Source organism: Jaculus jaculus, chromosome 3 (assembly GCF_020740685.1).
Source record: "Jaculus jaculus isolate mJacJac1 chromosome 3, mJacJac1.mat.Y.cur, whole genome shotgun sequence".
Classification (NCBI taxonomy): Eukaryota; Metazoa; Chordata; class Mammalia; order Rodentia; family Dipodidae; genus Jaculus; species Jaculus jaculus.
The window spans coordinates 142,273,294-142,293,514 of NC_059104.1; the positions used below are offsets into that span (position 1 = coordinate 142,273,294).

Genomic DNA, 20,221 nt, shown 5'->3' on the forward strand with positions numbered 1-20,221 from the left:
TTCCATTCCCCAGGACCCACTTAAGCCAGATGCACAAGGGGGTAAATACATCTGGAATTTGTTTACAATGCCTGGAGGCCCTGGCACACCCATTCTCTCTCTCTATTTCTGTATCTCTCTCTCTCTATTTCTGTATCTCTCTCTCAAATAATTAAATAAAAGTAAAATATAAATACATTAGCCCTTTATTTTTATATGAACTTTAGTGTGTAACCCAATTTTCCCAAATAGAATTATCTTTATGTACAAAATAATGCCTCTGGAAAAGTCTAACATGTTTAAGGATAATGAATTCATGCTAAACTACCATAATAGGATTTGAAAACTGATAAGAAGTCTACCTACTTTAAGCTCCCAATTATGTGGCTTTGGTTTACTGAAGGAAAAGTTGCTGTTTTAACCACCAAAGGTTTGAAGAATTTGTAGTTTTAATAGATGGCCCCCAACAGATGCAATGTTTTATAGTTTATAGTTTGCATCTGCAGCCACCTGGCTGGAGGTGGAGTCACTGGGTGAATCTTAAGGTGTGGTGGTGGGTTTGAGACAATGTAAAGCTATGCAAAGTGTGCTGTGTGGCTTTTGGCTTTTAGACTTATGCTCCTCTCTCTGTGTTTGGTCCTGTGAAAGCAGGCCCTTCTTCTGCCATTATGGAACTTCCCCTGGATCTGTGAGCTTCAATAAATCCCTTTCTCCATAACTGTGCCTGGTCTGGAAGTTCATCTCAGTGAACCTAAAGCGGTCTGATACAAGAATTGTATTTTTTTTTCCCCAAGGTAGGGTTTCACTCTAGCCCAGGCTGACCTGGAATTCACTATGTGGTCTGAGGGTGCCCTTGAACTCACACAATCCTCCTACCTCTGCCTCCCAAGTGGTGGGATTAAAGGCATGCACCACACCCCACTGAAGGATTGTATTTTAGGGCTGGAGAGATGGTTTAGTGGTTAAACTGCTTGCCTGTGAAGTCAAAGCACCCAAGTTTGATTCCCCAGGACCCATGTAACCCAGATGCACATGGTGGTTGCAGTGGCTAGAGGTCCAGGTGTACCTATTTTCTCTCTCTTGCTCTCCCTCTCTCTATCTGCCTCTTTCTCTCTCAAATAAACAAATAAAATATTTTTTTAAAAAAGAGCTGTATTTTAAACAAGACCAAGTCCATTACTATTTACCCAAAATGTGGATTCTGTGGCAAAATTATTTTGGGAAGCAAAGGATAAAAAGTTATTCAAATTTCTATACTCATGACTTTTAAAATCTAGCCATATGTGTAATGAGGTAGGCAGATCATTGTGAGTATATGAGACCAGCCTGGACTACAGGATAAATTCCAGGTCAGCCTGGACTACAATAAGACACTTTGCCTCAAAAGACTTTTTTTTTTTTTTTGGCCAGGCATAGTGGAACATGCCTTTAATCCCAGCACATGGGAGGCAGAGGTAGAATGGCTGCCCAGAGTTCGAGGCCACCCTGAGACTAAATAGTTAATTCCAGGTCAGCCTGGGCTAGAGCAAGACCCTACCTCGGGGGAGGAAAAAAAAAAATCCTTTTCCAGGGTTCATTTCCTTGGCTCCCTGTGGTGGTAAAATGTTCCCCATAGCCTCCAAATCTTTGTGATTAAACCCCTTCTTTTTAGTCCCCAGTTGGTGGAGCCTTGCTGGAGGAGGGGATGGGCTCTGAGGTCCAGCCCTACTGGGCGTTGGAAGCTAGCTCACTCAGACACCCTGCTGCCTACTCGGTTTTGCCTTCTCCATGATGTAACTTACCCTCAAAACTCAAAGACTGAAATGATTTCAAGTTCTCCTCTTATTCGCTGCTTTGGATCTGGTATTTTGTCCCAGTAATGAGGTGGTAACTGCTACAATCCTATGTTGAGAAATATCATCCTAACAATATTGAGTATTGATAACTTCAGTTCTTTCATGGGAGGGGATCTAACAACGAAATGAATTCTGACTCCTCTCTTTCATCCCCATATTGCTCCCACCCTTTCATGCCACAGCTAATATCCCTTCATTCATTTTTCATTAATTTCTATCTAATCTTATTGCTGGATCTTCTGGCTCTACTCGTGTCCTACACACCGCAATTACATGAAGTTTCTAAATAAAATGTGTTTCCTACTCTGCTCCTCTACTCAAGAGTGCCGATAGCAGCTGCAGAGTAAAGTCAAAATGCCCTTCCTTCAACACAGACAGGACACAAGCCTGGAAGGAAATGCACTCACCCCAACTCTCCTTCTAGCCCTGGGGTCTGGCTATTCTCTACTACAAAACACTTTCTCTTGATACCTTTCTTTCACAGTAGTCTGTCGTGGTTTGAATCAGATGTCCCCCATAAACTCATGTGTTTTGTATACTTGTTGCTCAGCTGGAAGAGCTGTGTTGTTGGGAGTAGGCCTGTGGGTGTTACAGCTAGCTTGCCCTTGTCAGAGATCAGCTCACTCTCCAGTTGTCCACCAGCTGGAGCTGAGGCAGAAATGATACCCAGCCTCTGCTCATGTCTTGCTTTTCCTGTCATCATGAAGCTTCCCCATGAGACTGTAAGTCAAACTAAAAAGACTTTCCTCCCATCAACTGCTTTTAGTGGGTTGCATTATCCCAGTAAGGAAAAGGTAACTGCAATATAGGTCAATCCTTATCAAGCACCAATCCATGTGTCAAAGGCCAGAGGCAGATTAAGCATAAATTTCTTCTCAAAACTCCTTCAACTGGGTGTGGTGGTACAAGCCTTTAATCCCAGCACTTGGGAGGCAGAGAGGCAGGAGGAGCACTGTGAGTTCAGGCCAGCCTAAGATTACAGAATGACTGCCAGGTCAGTCTGCACTAGGATGAGAGCCTACCTCAAAATATATAAAATAATAAAATAAAATACTTTTATTTATTTACTAATTTGCAAGGAAAAAAGAGACAAATAGATACAAAGAGATTGTGTCAGGGCCTCTTGCACTCCAAATGAACTGCAGATACACCATTTTGTGTATCTGGTTTTATGCAGACACTGGGGAATCAACCCAGGTCAACAGGCTTTGCAAGCAAGAACCTTGAACTGTGGAGCTATCTCCCCAATATACATAATTACTTTTATTTAAAGTCATTATCTTTCATGTCCAAATGGGAACCATCATTTACTCTTTTAACACTTGTTTCTAAAGATGTGGATACAAGCAGGGAGTGGTGGTGTACACTTTTAATCCCAGCACTCAGGAGGCAGAAGTAGGAGGATCACCAAGTGTTAGAGGTCAACCTAAGACTACTTAGCGAATTCCAGGTCAGCCTGGGCTAGAGAGAGACCCTACCTCAAAAAAACAAAAAAAGAAAAAAAAAAGATGTGGACACAAAAAGGAATAAACATATGTACACACATACACACGCACACATGCATGCATGCATGCATGCATTTAAAAAAAAGATAAATATCTATGTGACTAACCCTTCAAGTCAGTACACCTTTCCCCTGAAAATCCATAAACCAATAATCATCCAACCTTGCATTCTCTTGTTGGGATAGTTTTTGAGTTGTTCCGACTATTGAAACCATCAATACAATTCTGGAATTTCTTTCCAATCAGGGCTTCATCTTCCCAGCTGCATTCTGAATAGGGTAGTCCCATCCATTTGCACAGATATTCAGGCTCATTTGAAGTTGCTGGTTTCCGACTGTGAGCTAGTTCACATATAAAAACTTACAATTAACATTATCAATAAAAAGTAGGGAGTAACATTCTATTTTAATGCATAGCTAATGAACATCATATGGCAACAGTCTAAGTAATATGGAAAACAGGTCTTAAAAGCTAAACAATATTTATAATAAAAAAAAAAAAAGATGTCAGCTGGGCACGATAACTCATTCCTGTAACCCTAGCATTTAGGAGGCTGAGGTAAGATGATCAATATGAACTCAAGGCCAGCCTGGAATACAGAGTGAGTTCTAGGTCAGCCTGGGCTAGAGTGAGAGACTGGGCTAGAGTAAGAACCTATCTTAATTAAAAAAGATCTCTTACTTACCTGGAAAATCTGTTTGACCTAATGTAGATTTACTTGTCTTCATAGCTAAAAAATACAAAATAAGATAGAGAAGTTATGACTACCCCAAGAAGAGGTGAGAGGAAGTTTTTATGAACAAGAAGATTCTATTATTTCATAAGTTTTAAGATCCGATTCTCACCTCCCTCTCAGCCTATCTATCAGCTATTTCTTTTCCTTTTTAAAAATCTACTAAATTGTTTATACTCAGAACTGTCTCATTTGTTTTTGCCTGCACTGCCACCATCTCAAGGATCCACTTCACTGAGGCCAAACCTATTCCCACATTCAGGGATCAAGTTCCAGTCCTCACCATCCTTGATAAATATTTCATCAACTGCAACCTCATGAACAACCTGCTTCTACTACAACAACCTCTCCAAGCTCACCTCTTCTATCACTGGCTCACCATTATTTCCTGTATTTGTTTCTTAAGACTTCCCAAGGCAGGAAAGTTCTGTCAAACTTTCTCTACTCACAACATACAGCCTATGATCTCAGTAAATTCTACGCTATATCTATACAGATAAATACCAAATGTAAATTTCTAGCCCAGAATAAATGTTCTAAATTATAGCTCAAATGTTCTAGCTTTCAAAAATACTCTCCTCTTATGCTGGAGAAATGGCTCAGTGGTGAAAGGTACTCACTTACAAAGCCTGAAGGCCTAGGTTCAATTCTCCAGGACCCGCATAAAATAAAATGCAAAGTTTTGCATGCATCTGGAGTTCATTTACAGTGGCAAGTGGCCTTGGTATACCTATATTCTTTCTTTTTCTCTTTCTCTCTCTCCCTTGCTTGGAGATAACATATTTTTTTACAAAATATTCTCTTAGATGACTAAAAAGTAAATCAAACTTACAAAGAAGGAACTAAGCACTTGATCTGAACTTCAAAACTCAGTTGCCCCCTTCACTCCTTTACTCTCTATTCTCTAACATATCAAACACCCTTGGCACCTCTGTATCTCTCCTTCCACACCCATATTTATGAGAAAAGCTTGTTTAGCTTTTCCTTCACAATAAACATAGGCCTCTGTCCAGTTTCCAAGGTAAACCTACAAAAGGCACTTCTTCCCTTTTTTTTTGGCTTTTTGAGGTAGGGTTCCACTCTAGGCCAGGCTGACCTGGAAATTCACTATGTAGTCTCAAGGTGGCCTCAAACTCACAGTGATCCTCCTACCTCGGCAACCTCCACCCCCCCCCCCCAGCCCCAAAGTGCTGGGATTAAAGGTATGCGCCACCATGCTAAGCTCACTTTGTTCCTTTTACTTCTTTTTTTAAAAAAACATTTTTTATATATCCTAAACCCAAAGGTCATTATTCAAGTTTAAACATGACTAACATTAAGTTTCCATGAACTTACCTATGACTCTTTCTACTATCTGGTACTGTTTATTCAATTCTGATGCTAGCTCCTGTTGGCAATTGAAATATTCAACATCTTCAGGAGAAACCTTCCCTAACCTAGACAGAAAACCAAAAGAAGTATATGTAACAGTTATATTTGGAAGATCAATACATGTATATCAGAGCAAAAGAAATCAAGTTAAAAAAAGAAAAGAAATATATTGATATCTAGCTGTCCCTTTAGTGATCTGTACTAGTACCTATGATGGTTTTTTAATTAATTTATTTTTATTCATTTATTTGAAAGAAAGTGTTAGAGAGAAAAAGAGGAAGATAGAGAGAATGGGTGCACCAGGGCCTCTAGCCACTGCAAACAAACTACAGATGTATGCGCCACCTTATGCATCTGGCTTAGGTGGGTACTAGGGAATTGAACCTGAGTCCTTAGGCTTTACAAGCAAGCACCTTAACCACTAAGCCATCACTCCAGCCCACATGATGTTTATTTTTAAAAAATACTTTCACATGTTTGCAAGCTGTGTGAACCAAGATTTCTTCTAAGTGTATCATAACCCAGAGGTCTAGAATACTAGCTTTCACATGTAAGTCACCCTACCCTTTAATTCCAACACTCAGGAGGGTGAGGGAGGAGATCACTGTGAGTTCAAGGCCAACCTGAGAGTACATAGTGAATTCCAGGTAACTCTGGGCTAGATCAAGACTCTATATGGAGGAGGGAGAAAAAAAAAGAAAAAAAAAAAAACACTAAATCTGAAAACTTAGTAGCTGTGTAGAAAATATGTAGTTATCAGGTCACAATTGATAAAACAGAGTTATAAATAGCTCTATATTCAGATATTCAAAAATCTGAAATTCAGGGAGACTGTAACCTGGCAGAAGAGATTTGGCATTTGCTCAACCACTTTCCAGAGAAAAACAAAAAGTAAAAGAAGGAGATTAACTAGAAGGGTTAGTGGGAATGGGAAGAAGATAAAAAGAGAGTAAGGGGGATGAATATGATCAAAATATATTATATACATGGGTGAAATTGTCAAAAAAGTTATTTTTTAAAAAAGGACAAAATGAATAAAAGTCTAGAATCTCAGATAGCAAAGCCCTTGAATTATTATTTTCACTTTGAATATATGTATTTCCCTAAGCTGGAAACAGCTCTTTAGCCTGTAATGGACAATGTACCATTGTTTGATTTCATCCTCTTTCTTCTTGAAGTTCTCTAGTTTTTTTAGGCCCTTCACTTTCTGTTGCTGTAAGGACTCTTCACTTTCCCATGTGCTGTGGATATAAGACCAACCCTTCCACTTGATGAGGTACTGGTCTTCGCCTTCATCCTTCTCAGCATCAAAGTCACCACTAGGGTCTCCATTCGCTTCAACAGCATATACAGTAGTAGAAGCTCCAGTGGCTGCAAAAAGGTTGGGGTAAACTTTAAAGAGTATAAGGAAACAATGAAAAGCTTCCCAATTAATAACTGTCCATAAAGTCTCTTCTGTAAGGCTGGAGAGATGGCTTAGCAGTCAAGGTACTTGCCTGTGAACCCTAAGGACCCAGGTTTGATTCCCCAGTACCCACATAAGGCAAATGCACAAGGTGGCCCATGTGTCTGGAGGTTATCTGCAGTGAGCTCCTGGCATGTCCATCTGTCCTTTTCTCTTTCTCTCTATCTCTTTCTCTCTCAAATAAATAAATAAGGGCTGGAGAGATGGCTTAGTGGTTAAGGCACTTGCCTACAAAGCCAAAGGACCCAGATTCGATTCCCCAGTACCCATGTAAAGTCAGATACACAAGGTGGCACATGTGTCTGGAGTTTGTTTGCAGTGGTTAGAGGACTTGGCATGCCCATTCTCTATATATGCCTCTTTCTCAAATAAATAAATATTTTTAAATGTATCAAAAAAGGAGTCTTTTAAAAAGAAATATATTTATTTTATTTGAGAGAGAGGCAGATGAGAGAGTGAAAGAACAGGTGAGCCAAGGCCTCTAGCCACTGCAAACAAACTCCAGACACATGGGTCAACTTGTATGTCTGGCTTAAGTGGGTACTGGACAATCAAACCTGGGTCCTTGGGCTTCCCACACAGGCACCTCAACTGCTAGGCCATCTCTCCAACACAATATAATCTATTTTAATATTTTATTTTTATTTGTTTATTTGCTTAATAGAGAGAGAGAAAGGGCATGCCAGGGCCTCCAGCCACTGTAAACGAACTCCAGACACTTGCGCCCCCTTGTGCATCTGGCTAACATGGGTCCTGGGGAATTGAACCTGAATCCTTTGGCTTTGCAGGCAAACACCTTAACAGCTAAAGCATCCCTCCAGCCTGCAAGAGTCTCTTTTTGAATGAGCTATCAAATATGTGTAACTTAAAATAAGCAGAAACATACAACATAGAATGGCCTTAATAATTTCAAAATTACAATCCTATTTTACTTTTAAAAAACATATCCCAAAACATGCAGGTAAAATAAGTTTTTTGGCCAAACATAATAAACTTGGAGCAGAACATTTAAAGCAAATTTCTCTAAGATTAAGTAAGAAATTAACCACCACCACCACCCCCTTCACTTACCTGCCTTCCCAAAGCATTGTTAATTCCCTTAACCTTGACTGAAGACAAAATAGGAAGAGGGGAGACTTGGGCTAGATAGCAACTTTCAGGTCAGCCCAAGCCATCTCCATAACAAGCCAAATTTCATATTGACTTTTTTTTTCATGGAAAGATCACTTCAAAGCAACTTAAGTTATATCTCAAATAGATTTTCTAAGACATTGACTATGACCCAAATATGTCTGTCAATCATTTTATAAGGAGATTCAGAAAAACTAAATACATATAGATTTGCTTAATGTTAGGAATCATTATCGCTTTATACAACAACATTCATGGTTACTAGCTTAGTTTAAAATATAATGTACTGGGTACATTCCTTTGTTCTCAGCTCAGGACACTTCCACATGACACAAGAAATGTTAAATGTGGACTAAAATCCACCACATCAATTAGAATACATAAAATACAGGCCTTGATGAACAAATATAAAAAAATAATTTTGGGGTTTAGAATGCAGGTCCATTGGTAGTGTCTCTGCCTAGCAAACCACAATACCACATAAACTGGGTATAATCCTATAACATGGGAAGTAGAAGCAGGAGAATCAGAAGTTCAAGGTCATCCTCAGCTACATAAGTTCAAAGCCAGCCTGAGCTACATGAAACCCTATCTATAAAAAGCAAATAAATAAATAAATAAATAAAATAAAATAAAATAAAATAAAATAAAATAAAACAATGTTATTTGCTTCCCAAAGACACAAACCTCCTTTCTTCCCCAGTCTTGAATCTAAGACCTTTTCAATAGTTTCACTATTATCTTGCTGTTCATCCATTCCTTCTCCGGTCATTTCAATGAGATCATCTGAGTCTGTCTCAAAGTCATCATCTTCTTTATAACTGCATGAGAAATAATGTTGAATGAATGAGAAATTTCTCCTTAAATTAACCATCACCACACATGGCGTCGGCTGAATAAAGAGCTACCATACTCTTTGGGATCCAATACACTGGTCTACAGATCTGCCTCTCGGTGCGCTCAGTGCTCACTTCTTTCCTGCTTCAAGCACTGATGCACACTCCCAGATGACAGCAAGGTAATGCATACTTCAAAACACATAGTATACTTTTACTGATCTGTGTAAGTAAGAAATAGAAATGACTTTAAGAAGCCAGGCATGGTGGCACACACCTTTAACCCTAGCACTCAGGAGGCAGAGGTAGGAGGATCACAGTGAGTTCGAGGCCACCCTGAGAATACACAGTGAATTCCAGGTCAGCCCGAGCTAGAATGACACCGTACTTCGAAAGACAAAAGAAGCACCAAAAAAAAAAGGAAAAAAAAAAAGAAAAAACTGTAAATATCAGGTCATTAATACTGAAAATATCACATATACATAACAAAAGAAAAACTGCTAGGATTTCCGACAAAAGGATAATAATATTGAGATTAAATATCTCAATGTTGCATTCAATTCTATACTTTGTCTCCAGTTAGAAGAAAATGAAATTCAAATTAATTTACATTAACATTCAAACTGCTGAGAATTTTAACAAACATGCTTCTTTATAGTAAAATATAAAATAGCTGGGCATGGTGGCACACATCTTTAATCCCAGCAGAGGGAAGGCAGAGGTAGGAGGACTGCTGTGAGTTCAAGGCTAGCCTGAGACTACATAGTGAATTCTAAGTCAGCCTGGGCTAAAGCAAGACTCTACCTCAGAAAAGATTTTTAAAAAATAATAATAAGCTGGGCATGGTGGCATATGCCTTTAATCCCAGCACTCAGGAGGCAAAGGTAGGAAGATGCCTTGAGTTCAAGGCCACCCTGAGACTACATCGTGAATTCCAGGTCAGCCTGAATTAGAGTGAGACTCTACCTCAAAAGACCAAAATAAAAAAAATAAAAAAGACCAAAATAATAATAATAATAAATATATGTATATATAATAATGGTATGGTTTACATACTAAAGGATGATATAATTATTTTACAATGTTAACATATACAGCAATCCTAAGGAAAAAAAAAATCTATACAAATCAAGAATAATTCAGAGCCAAAAACGATGGCTCATGCCCGTATTTCCAGCACTTTAGAAACTGAGGTAAAAGTGCAGTAAGTCTGAGACCAGCCTGAACTACAGAGTGTGTTCCAGATTAGATTGGGCTAGGACGACACACTGTCTCAAAAAAAATAAAATAAAAAATAACTATAATGTAGCAATTTTCCTGAAATAATGTTCCAAAATGAAGGTATTACCACTAGGACAGGACATGAACTTGAAGCAGTTTCAAATAAGCTATTTCAAAAATAAAGAAAGAAAGAGAGAGAGAGAGAGAGAGAGAGAGAAGGGAGGGAGGGAAGGAAGAAAGTAAAAGAGAAAGATGCTATTCACGGCTGGGGAGATGGGCTACACACAAATACCCAAGTTCAGAACCCCTGCATCCATGTGAAAAATCTATCGTTGTGGCAGGCATTTGTGATCCCAGCCAGACCTTCAGCTGCAAAGGGAGGCTGGCAGAAGCAAGAAAATATACCCAAAGCCCAAGGGCCAGCCAGCATGGCAAAAATGCAGGGGTGAACAACGTGAGATCCTGCCTTAAAGTTAAGGAGGTAGAAGACAATGACAAACATCGGCAAGTTGTCCTGACTTCAACACACATCCTTGGGTACATGCTCAAGCCTACATACACGCATAGCATGCACACATAATACATGCACCAAAAAGAAAGAAAGAAGAAGAAAAACTAAACTAAGATACTGCTAATTCTTTTCTTTTCCAGTTGGCTCATTCTTTTTCCAAGAGTGACTAGATTTCTCAAAGCAGCTTTAGCAAACAGATTTTTTACCACATGCATAATCTTAAAATAACCAAGTTTGAACCAACTACATTAGCACCCATTTTTTAAAATATATTTATTTATTTGAAAGAAAGACAAAGAGAAAGAGTGTGCTTGGGTGCACCAGAGCCTCTTGCTACTGCAAACAAATTCCAGGTGCATGCCCCACTTTGTCTATCTGGATTTACATGGGTACTGGGGAATCGAACCCAGGCCATCAGGCTTTGCTAGCAAGCACTTTCACAGCTAAGCCATCTCCCCTGCTCCCACTATCACACTTTTATCAAAACTTCTAGGGCACAACTGACCTCACATTTTTACAACTGACCTCACATTTTTAGCAGCTCTTCGCCGAGTCTGCCTTTTGGGAGCTTCATCATCATCATCATCTTCATCAGAAGACTCCTGCTTTTTCCTCTTTCCACGCTGAGTTTTGGGTTGCTTTTGACCTCGAGATTTGGGCACCATTCTAAAATAAAAGGGAGAAAACAGCAAAGCTGTTACTCTATCGTTTAATAACTACATTGAATCTATATAACAGTATTTCCCACAGTGGGAATACGTGTGCAGATATCACTCTGGGGAGTTGGGCATGTTGACCACATACATATTATTCCAGCACTCAGGAGGAGGAGATATAGGATATCAGGAGTCCAATGCCATTTTCAGTTTTATGAAACTGTCTCAAAAAAACAACATGAGCCAGTTGTGGTGGTGTACACTTTTAATCCATAGCGCTCAGGAGGCAGGGGTAAGAGGATCACTGAGAGTTTGAGGCCACTGAGACTATATCACTAATTCCAGGTCAGCCTGGGCTACAGGGAGACCCTGCCTCAGATTAAGGCATGGACCAACACACCGGGTTAGATGCAAAAATCTGTAAGGCGCAGCTAGAATGACATTTTAGACTCAGAGCTTAAACACAGATGGAACATAAAATTCAGCTGACAACTTTCCCTTGCAGGCTTGGGCAGGGGTTAAGTTCTCTATAAATGGCCACAGAGTAAATATTTTAGGTTTTGATGATCAAAACACAAAACTGTGGTCATTATATGAGTACTTATATAGATGAAATAAATTTTCACAAAATTTTTGACAAACTTCAAAACACAATCATCACTGAGTAAGTCTTTATGATATACATCTATGAATGAGAAGATCAAAATTTATCAGAGAGTAACATTTCACTTAAACAACATTCAAATTTAGTGGTATCTTATCAAACTATAAATAATAAGTGTTCAGCTATAAAATACTATTATTAATTTTCAGTCTATTAAAATGTAGGTGTTGGGGGGAAACACAATGTAGTTGTTGGTGCTACATTCCTGACTTGCCAGGCAAGATGTACTCACTGGTACAATAATGGAATGATGCTTATGGAGGTAACTAACTGCTTTCTGATTAGATTTAAGACCCACTCCACAGGACAGAACTCACATCTACTTCTATGAACCTGGTCAAAAGCCTATGGTTAGGATGGTCATATGGCCCTACTGGGGAAGCTTCTGCTGTTGTTTTGCTAAATGAACATGATATATCTACTATATTCTTATGCCCATAGATTACCACTTCCTTCCAACAGGTCTGGTCAGAGAAGCTTCTTTTGCAGAGAGCAGCAGTGGTAGCAGACTTATAACTGGTAAAAGTGCTGGGAAGACTAACAGTTGAAGGAAGGGTCAAACCTAAATAAGACATCTCTATCAGCTTTTCCAAGTTTCAGGGATCACTGCCAAAAGTGGGGAAGAATAATATCAGACTGAACTCATCAACATTCTGTCATGAAGACGGAACAGTTCATGAAGCTCCGTCCTGTTAGGGGAGGGAGAAACATTTTCTTCAGTGCTGTAGCCACTAGTAAGCTGTCCATACTCGACATGCACCTGTAAGCAACTCTAATTAAACACACTGGATTGCCAAAATAAAAGAAAACAAAAACCAAGGCTCAAGATCAGGGTCTGCAGAAGAGGTAGCAGGTGTCCTGTCAGCAATAAATGTTTCAAGAAGCTCCTGAAACAACACCAGAAGCAGACCAAGGAGATGGATGTGGATGATGAGGCTTTGGAGTTGAAATGAAGAGGAGCAGAAGAAACTCAAGGTAAAAGCAGAAGGAAGGAAGGAAGGAAGGAAGGAAGGAAGGAAGGAAGGAAGGAAGGAAGGAAGGAAGGAAGGAAGGGAGGAAGGGAGGAAGGGAGGAAGGGAGGAAGGGAGGAAGGGAGGAAGGGAGGAAGGGAGGAAGGGAGGAAGGGAGGAAGGGAGGAAGGGAGGAAGGGAGGAAGGGAGGAAGGGAGGCAGGGAGGAAGGGAGGAAGGGAGGCAGGGAGGCAGGGAGGCAGGGAGGCAGGGAGGCAGGGAGGCAGGGAGGCAAGGAGGCAGGGAGGCAGGGAGGCAGGGAGGCAGGAAGGCAGGAAGGCAGGCAGGCAGGCGGGAAATCTGGCAAAAAAGTTAGTTGCTACCTGTGCCTGGGATGAGGGTAACCCCTGGTCTCACTCCTATCTAAACAGCTGGAATCCCTGCCATAACATTCTCTAACACCTGTCCACCTGATGTTGGCCAGGAGGTGATGTCCACCCTCTGTTCATGCCAATGTTTTCCCCTGCCACCGTGGAGCTTTCCCTTGAGTCTGTAAGCCAAAATAAACCCTTTCCTCCCAAAAAGCTGCTCTTGGTCTGTAGTTTTCTGCCAGCAATGCAAAGCAAACTGCAACAGGGAGCTTGTTGTTGCTTTTTGTAAAGCCATGAGTAAAATATAAGATCTACATGATCAAAGCACATTTACAAATATGAAATTGCCATGATGAAGGTCATTATTTTATTTACTAATATATGCTAATAATCATTTTTAAACCCAGTTAAAATACATGGAGGGGGTTGCAGAAATGGCTTAGCACTTAAAGCACTTGCCTGCAAAGTATAAAGACTTATGTTCAATTCTCCAGGTCCCACATAAGCTAGTCACACAAGGTCACACTTGGGCATGTGTCTGGAGTTCTATTTCAGTGTCTAGAGGCCCTGGTATGCCAATTCTCTCTCTCATAAAAAAAAATTATAAAACTATTCTTTAAAAAAAGAGAGACAGAGAAAGAATTGGGCTGGAAAGATGGCTTAGCAGTTAAGATGCTTGCCTGTGAAGCCTAAGGAACCATGTTCTACTCTCCAGATCCCACATTAGACAGACACACAAAGGTGAGGCAAACACAAGGTCGCACATGCCCACTAGGTGGCACAAGCATATGGAGTTTGATTTCAGCGGCTGAGGCCCTGTCACATCAATTCTCTTTCCTCTCTGTGTCTCACTCTCTCTTAAAATTTTTTTAATATACATTTTTTGTATTTTGTATATTGTTATAGTATATTTTTATTTATTTATATATATTACATTATTTTAATAATACTTTTATATTTTTAAATAATATGTAATTATTTTAAAAACTGCACGGGGGCTGAAGAGATGGCTTAGTGGTTAAGGAACTTGCCTGCAAAGCCTAAGGACCCAGGTTCAATTCCCCAGTACCCACATAAGCCAAATGCACACGGTGGCACATACTTATGGAGTTTGTTTACAGTGGCTGGAGGCCCTAGTGTGCCCAATCTCTGTCTCTCTCTCAAAGTAAAAATATTTTAAAAAGAAAAAAAGCGTGACTCATGAGGTAAGTTACATCCCTAAAGAAGTGTTTTTTTTAATACATAGTAATTAGTAGGTTCAAAACAGACCCAGTGTCAGAACTACACCCATGCAAACATCCACAACTGATCTACATAGCCCAGTCAATTAGTCAGTTAATCACTTGCTAAGGACGTAAGTGGGCACAAAGTGAACCACAAACAACCAAAACTCAGAATAGGACAACATGCCCTATCTGATTGAGGCGCTCATTCCAGCAGACATCTTCCTGATGGAATGCAGACTAAACTGATCTGGAAGCAGAGACTTGGCTAGAAAGCTAACAGTGTACCTTCTGGGGACAGGTCTTCTGGCTTTTCCTTTCCTTTGCTCTGGCTCACTCTCTGCACTAGTGCCTTGTTCCTGCTCATCTTCTGATGGCTCCTGCTTCCATTTTTCTCTGCAATCAAAAGAAGAAAATGTCTTCCTAAGAGAATTCCTTACACAATCTTACAAAATACATTTCAAACTAGTTACCTAAAAAGCAGAGCATGTATGTTCTCAATATTATGCTGAGATACTATTTTAGCACCACTGAAATTTCGTCTGTTATCCTTCCTGGACTACATATTATCTAGTCCTACCACAGCTCTGGCAACAAACATAAGTACAAGTGGAGACTATGGACATTGTCCAAGCCATTTATTCTTGGAGAAATGGGGGAATACAGTTAAGCCTCCCATAGTCTTATTTTTGTTCATTTAGACTATATCATTGACATACTATTACATCAACTTAGCATGAATGAGAACCACTTAAAGAGTTTGTTCAAGCTGGATGTGGTAGCACATGCCTTAATCCCAGTACTTGGGAGGGTGAGGTAGGAAGGTAGACGTAAGTTCAATGCCATCCAGAAGCTACAGAGTGAGTTACAACTCAGGCTAGGCTATAAAGTAAGCCACTGCCTTGAGGAAAACTAAAAGTAAAATAAATAAATAAATAAGTTCCTTCAAAAAGATTTTTGGGCCCAGTCATTATATTAAAAGAATGAGTACAGATATGTTAAAGAGTATGTATGCCTACATGTTTCTGGGATAGGCAAGTGGCCTCCCAATGAGCTAAATCCTCAGCCCTCCATTAATAATTTCACATTTTTAGAATATAGCTAAGGAGCCGGGTATGGTGGCACATACCTTTAATCCCAGGACTCAGGAGATAGAGGTAGGAGGATCACTGTGAATTCAATGCTAGTCTGAAACTACATAGTGAATTCCAGACCAGCCTGGGCTAGAGCAAGACCATACCTTGAAAAAGAGCAAAGATAAACAACAAAAAGAAAGAAAGGAATACATTTAAGGAAACTCTCTCTGAATTTATTTTTCAGCTCTGACCCACTACCTAATCAAACATCTGTTCAACTCAGGATAGTTTTTAATAATTATTAAACGAGGTAGCTGTTATTTTATTTATTTATTTATTTTACTCCTTGATATCTTACAAGGCTTGAAAGAGCCACAGATTTTTTTGTGTTAAACAGTTTTAGTTTAATGAAAGGACAACCAGGGTATCACAGGAACCTCACTCATTTCTAACCTATAGGCAGTAAGGTACATAATAGTTATTAGGCATGAAATACCTGGAAAAAACTGACAGGTGAATGCCTAAAGTTTCTCTGTAAGCAAAACAAGTACCACTGTGCCTATGGGTCCCTTTCGTAGGGAATAAAGTTATGGTAAGGATAGCTACTGTAGAATTGCAAAGCCAAATTGTTTTTCTATATTTTCATAAGACATGTCAAAATAATAGTGAAAATTTGTACCAAGAAAAGAATGATAAATAATACAGATTCCTGAGACCCTCCCTAAAATATACAGGGCTCGCCCTACACCTAAACTAGTAGGTGCTTAAGGGTGAAAAAAATAAAATCAAGTCTTTCAGAAAATGTCAGTAGACACTACATTTTACTCAAATTCTACTGGCAGAGTATTTCCCAGTAGTAGTTGATATCTTGCATGCCACTGGAGAGGGTAGGATCAAGACTGACCTAAATCTCCTACATCTTCCCTCCCTCCCTCTCCCCCTCTCCCCTCTATCTCTCTCCTCTCTAACTCTTGTATATTAGTTATCTTTTTCCTCAATTTCTTAGTGGACACTGACCTGTAACCCCCACTTCCAGCTTGGGCCTACCATCCACAATGAGCTTTTGATCAGAGAAACCTACAAGGTTTCCCAAAACAATGACAGACTTCTGTCAGAGTACTTGATGACCCACCAAAGGCCAGTGATAAGACCCTATTACTGAAGACTCCATACACAGCTGACGCGTAAAATGGAATGACATGGCTGGAAGCCAGGAGAGAGTCAGTCCCCAGACAGTCAGCGTGTCTAGTGCCAGAAGGCGCTACATAGGCGACTGGGGGAAATGACCAAGATCTGTCCAAGCAACACATTGTTTAACCTAATTAGCAACAAATAACCGGATGTGATGCCCACACAAGTGCAATAGTGGTACACAGCCATGGTGAGGAATCAATTGCTCTTGATTTGGCTAACTGATCCACTCAGTGGTACTAGACCCTTAGCTGGAGCTGGGAAACAAGTCAGAACCATACCCAAACACAAGCCCACTCTACAATATCAAGCTACCATCAATCACGGGGTATAAGAGGGCCTACACCTATCAAACTGTCTATCAAAAAAGTAAGTGTTATCTCAATTTTCCGGGTGCTAACTTACTCTCCGTTGGAGAATCTGCTTCTCTTTTCCAGATAGATGCAGATCCTAAGAAGAGAGCTGCCCCAACATACCTCAAAAGGGGCCCAACTGAAACTAAGGACAACTGGTGAAATAAGCAAGGGTGATGTTTTCCTATGAACTGGATACCAGCACAAAGGGGAAGGAGATCAACGCAGAGAAAAATCAACTCCTACCAAATCAGAGAGCCAAAGTCTCAGAGGTCCCCAACACCTCAGCACTGAAGCAGACCAAAAATGAACCCAACATGGCTCAGGGAAATCTTGCGGAAGAGGGGGCGGAAAGAATGTCAGAGTTACATGTTGGGTCATGATTTGCAGAGACATTTATCATACTAATAACTGGGGGCTATCTCCACAATGCACGACCCATTTTCATTAACAAGGAGGGTCTAATGGGAGGGGGTAGATCACAGATGAGCCTAAATAATGGTACCAAACTGCCTGTATTCACTGAAATGAAAACTAATAAATTAAATTTTTTAAAAAAAAGATATCTTGCATGCCATGCCTTTCTTGTTCACATTTATAGAACCTGAGTACAAAGGTTGAAAATGGAAATAGTCGTTTGTTAAGTAACAAAATCAATTAAGGAATGAGTTATCAGTGTCTCAGTCACATTGGGTACTTTTAGAAGGATACTCATAAGGCAATAAGAGCTGTTATTGGCCACCATCTATCAGTCTCTCTTCAAAGCAATAACCTCCTTGTATCTAACTATATGTAAGTCTGGGTACCTGTCTTACTCTGCTTTCCCATGGTCTATTACAGTAAACATTTGCTAAAGAATTTAAGAAAGCCAAATGTGGTAGCACAGTCAGGATGAGACAGGAGAATGACTAGTTCAAAACCAGCCTGGGCTACACAGTAAGACCCTGTCTCAAAAAACAAACAAGATCCAGCTGGGCCTGGTGGCTCACACCTTTAATCCCAGCACTCAGGAGACAGAGGTAGGAGGATCACCATGAGTTCAAGGCCACCCTGAGACTACATAGTGAATTCCAGGTCAGCCTGGACTAGAGGGACAGTCTACTTCAGGGGTGGGGGGGGGAGATAAAAGGAATCTAAGGAATCAAAGGTGACTGTCAAGGAGGTAGAAGAAAAGATATCCCTTGGGAAATTGCACATGTAGTCGCCCTCAGAGCACGTCCAGAACCACTGACCCTGCCAAAAGCACTTATACAGTCATGCTAGAAAGAAACGCCCTCACAGGGAACAGGCTTCAAAGAACATGAACAATTGATACTCAAGGAAGAGTCGACCACATGAGAAAATCAGCAGTCAATATTAGTTCTGATTTCCTACCTCCTCCAAGAAATGAGAATCTGAGCCAGGGCAATCAGTAAGCTCCAGTTAAGAGAGTGGCAGCAAGCACTGAGAAAATGTGTTGTGGCTAGAGTTTTCCAGTTAAATTACAAATTTATAGCTGGGCATGGTGGCACATACCTTTAATCCCAGCACTCAAGAGAGCAAGGTATGATGAGGACTGCCGTAAGTTCGGAGCCACCCTGAGACTACAAAGTAAAGAGAGAGAGAGAGGCAGCCTCCAAAATCCAAAAAGAAAATTTACTACACAACTAAGAAAATTTAAGAGATTTAGAATCCCTTATGTGGAATCTCTTGGAACCTGATTTTTAATAATGCAAAAATATACAAAAAGAAATTTATTATCAAATCAACTCTTCTGAAAACCCTCCTGTCAGAAAAGAATACCGAAGCCCACTGAAAACAAGTGGCTTAGACACACAGTAAACCTTCACCTCTGCTACTCTTAGTCACAGCCCACAGAAGACCAAGGGAACAGATAAAGTTCGAGCCAGGCTTAAACATTCAAGCAGGATATGGATAACCAGAGGTTTAAAGGTGGATGTTATTTAAATTAGCCACGTTTTTTACATGTTAATTTTCAAAAAACAGAAAGTTAAGATCAGAGGCAGGGGAGATGGCTCAGAAGGTAAAGGTGCTTGCTTGAAGACCCTGCTGGTTTGGGTTTGATTCCCCAGCACCCATGAAAAGCCAGATACACAAAGTGGCACATGTATCTGGAGATCAACTGCAGTGGGCAAGAGACACTGGAACACCTAAACCATCACTGTCTCTCTTTCTCTCCTCACAAATAAGTAAAATTGTTTAAAAAAAAAAAAAAAGTTAAGCTAGGGCTACAGATGGCTTAGTTGTTAAGCTGCTTGCCTACGAAGCCTAAGGACCCAGGCTCAATTCACCAGTACCCACATAAGCCAAATGTACAAGGGGTAGCACATACATCTGGAGTTCATTTACAGTGGCTAGAGACCCTGGTATGTCCATTTGCTCTGCATATCTGCCTCTTTTTTTCTCTCTCTCTCTCTCAAATAAATAAATACAAATAAAATATTTTTTAAAAAAAGTTAAGCTAGGCACAGTGGCCCTAGAGGTAGGAGGATCTTAAGTTCAAGACACGTCTGAGACTACATAGTGAATTTCAGGTAAGCCTGGACTACAGCGAGACCCTTCCTCAAAAAAATTCCTGCCTGCCAAAAAAAAGTTACAAAAATCTTGGCCGCTCATCCCTCCTAAGGCCTGAACCTGCAGGACTCCCCTCTCGTAGTCCTTGCCTCATCTCAGCACAGCTGGCTAAACTGAGATGTGAGGAGGGAAAAGTTACTTCCATGTGGGCTCTCTACACCCTCCTGCCTTCCACATGGCAGGAGCTCTTTATACTTCTTTTCATTCCTCCTCTTAATCTAATACAGACTCTCTAAACCTTAAAAAAGAAATAGTTAAGATTAGAAGTATTGAGACACTTTGGTGAGAAGAGTGACTATCAGTTATAAAAAAAATTTAAGCCAGGGTTAGGGGTGCACGCCTTTGATTACAGCACTTGGGAGACAGAGGTAGGAGGATCACTGTGAATTTTAGGTCAGCCTGGGCTAGAGCAAAACCCTACCTCAAGAAAAAAAAAAAAAATTAATTCCCAACCCTACCAATGAATAGGGCTCTTTAAGCTTATAAGGCTAATGTTAACATTGCTGGCTTCTTATAAAATAAAAAATTTAGGGGCTGGAGATCAGCAGTTAAAGGCATGTGCTTGCAAAGCCTGACA

General features: G+C 40.2%; 1 protein-coding gene across 5 annotated transcripts in view; it reads right to left on the reverse strand.

Annotated features, from left to right (window-relative positions):
- Positions 1-20,221, reverse strand: part of Chd2 (chromodomain helicase DNA binding protein 2) — a 144,620-nt gene that overhangs the window by 75,014 nt on the left and 49,385 nt on the right. For 4 of the 5 annotated variants that reach the window (XM_004658164.2, XM_045144941.1, XM_045144940.1 and 1 more), the window contains 7 exons: positions 14,739-14,846; positions 11,113-11,253; positions 8,707-8,840; positions 6,569-6,794; positions 5,388-5,488; positions 4,005-4,049; positions 3,482-3,660 (listed from right to left, as the gene is read on the reverse strand). In XM_004658164.2, the coding sequence (XP_004658221.1) occupies positions 3,482-3,660; positions 4,005-4,049; positions 5,388-5,488; positions 6,569-6,794; positions 8,707-8,840; positions 11,113-11,253; positions 14,739-14,846 (934 nt within the window). The remainder of the gene's footprint in view (positions 1-3,481; positions 3,661-4,004; positions 4,050-5,387; positions 5,489-6,568; positions 6,795-8,706; positions 8,841-11,112; positions 11,254-14,738; positions 14,847-20,221) is intronic. The other variant, XM_045144942.1, reaches the window with a different exon arrangement.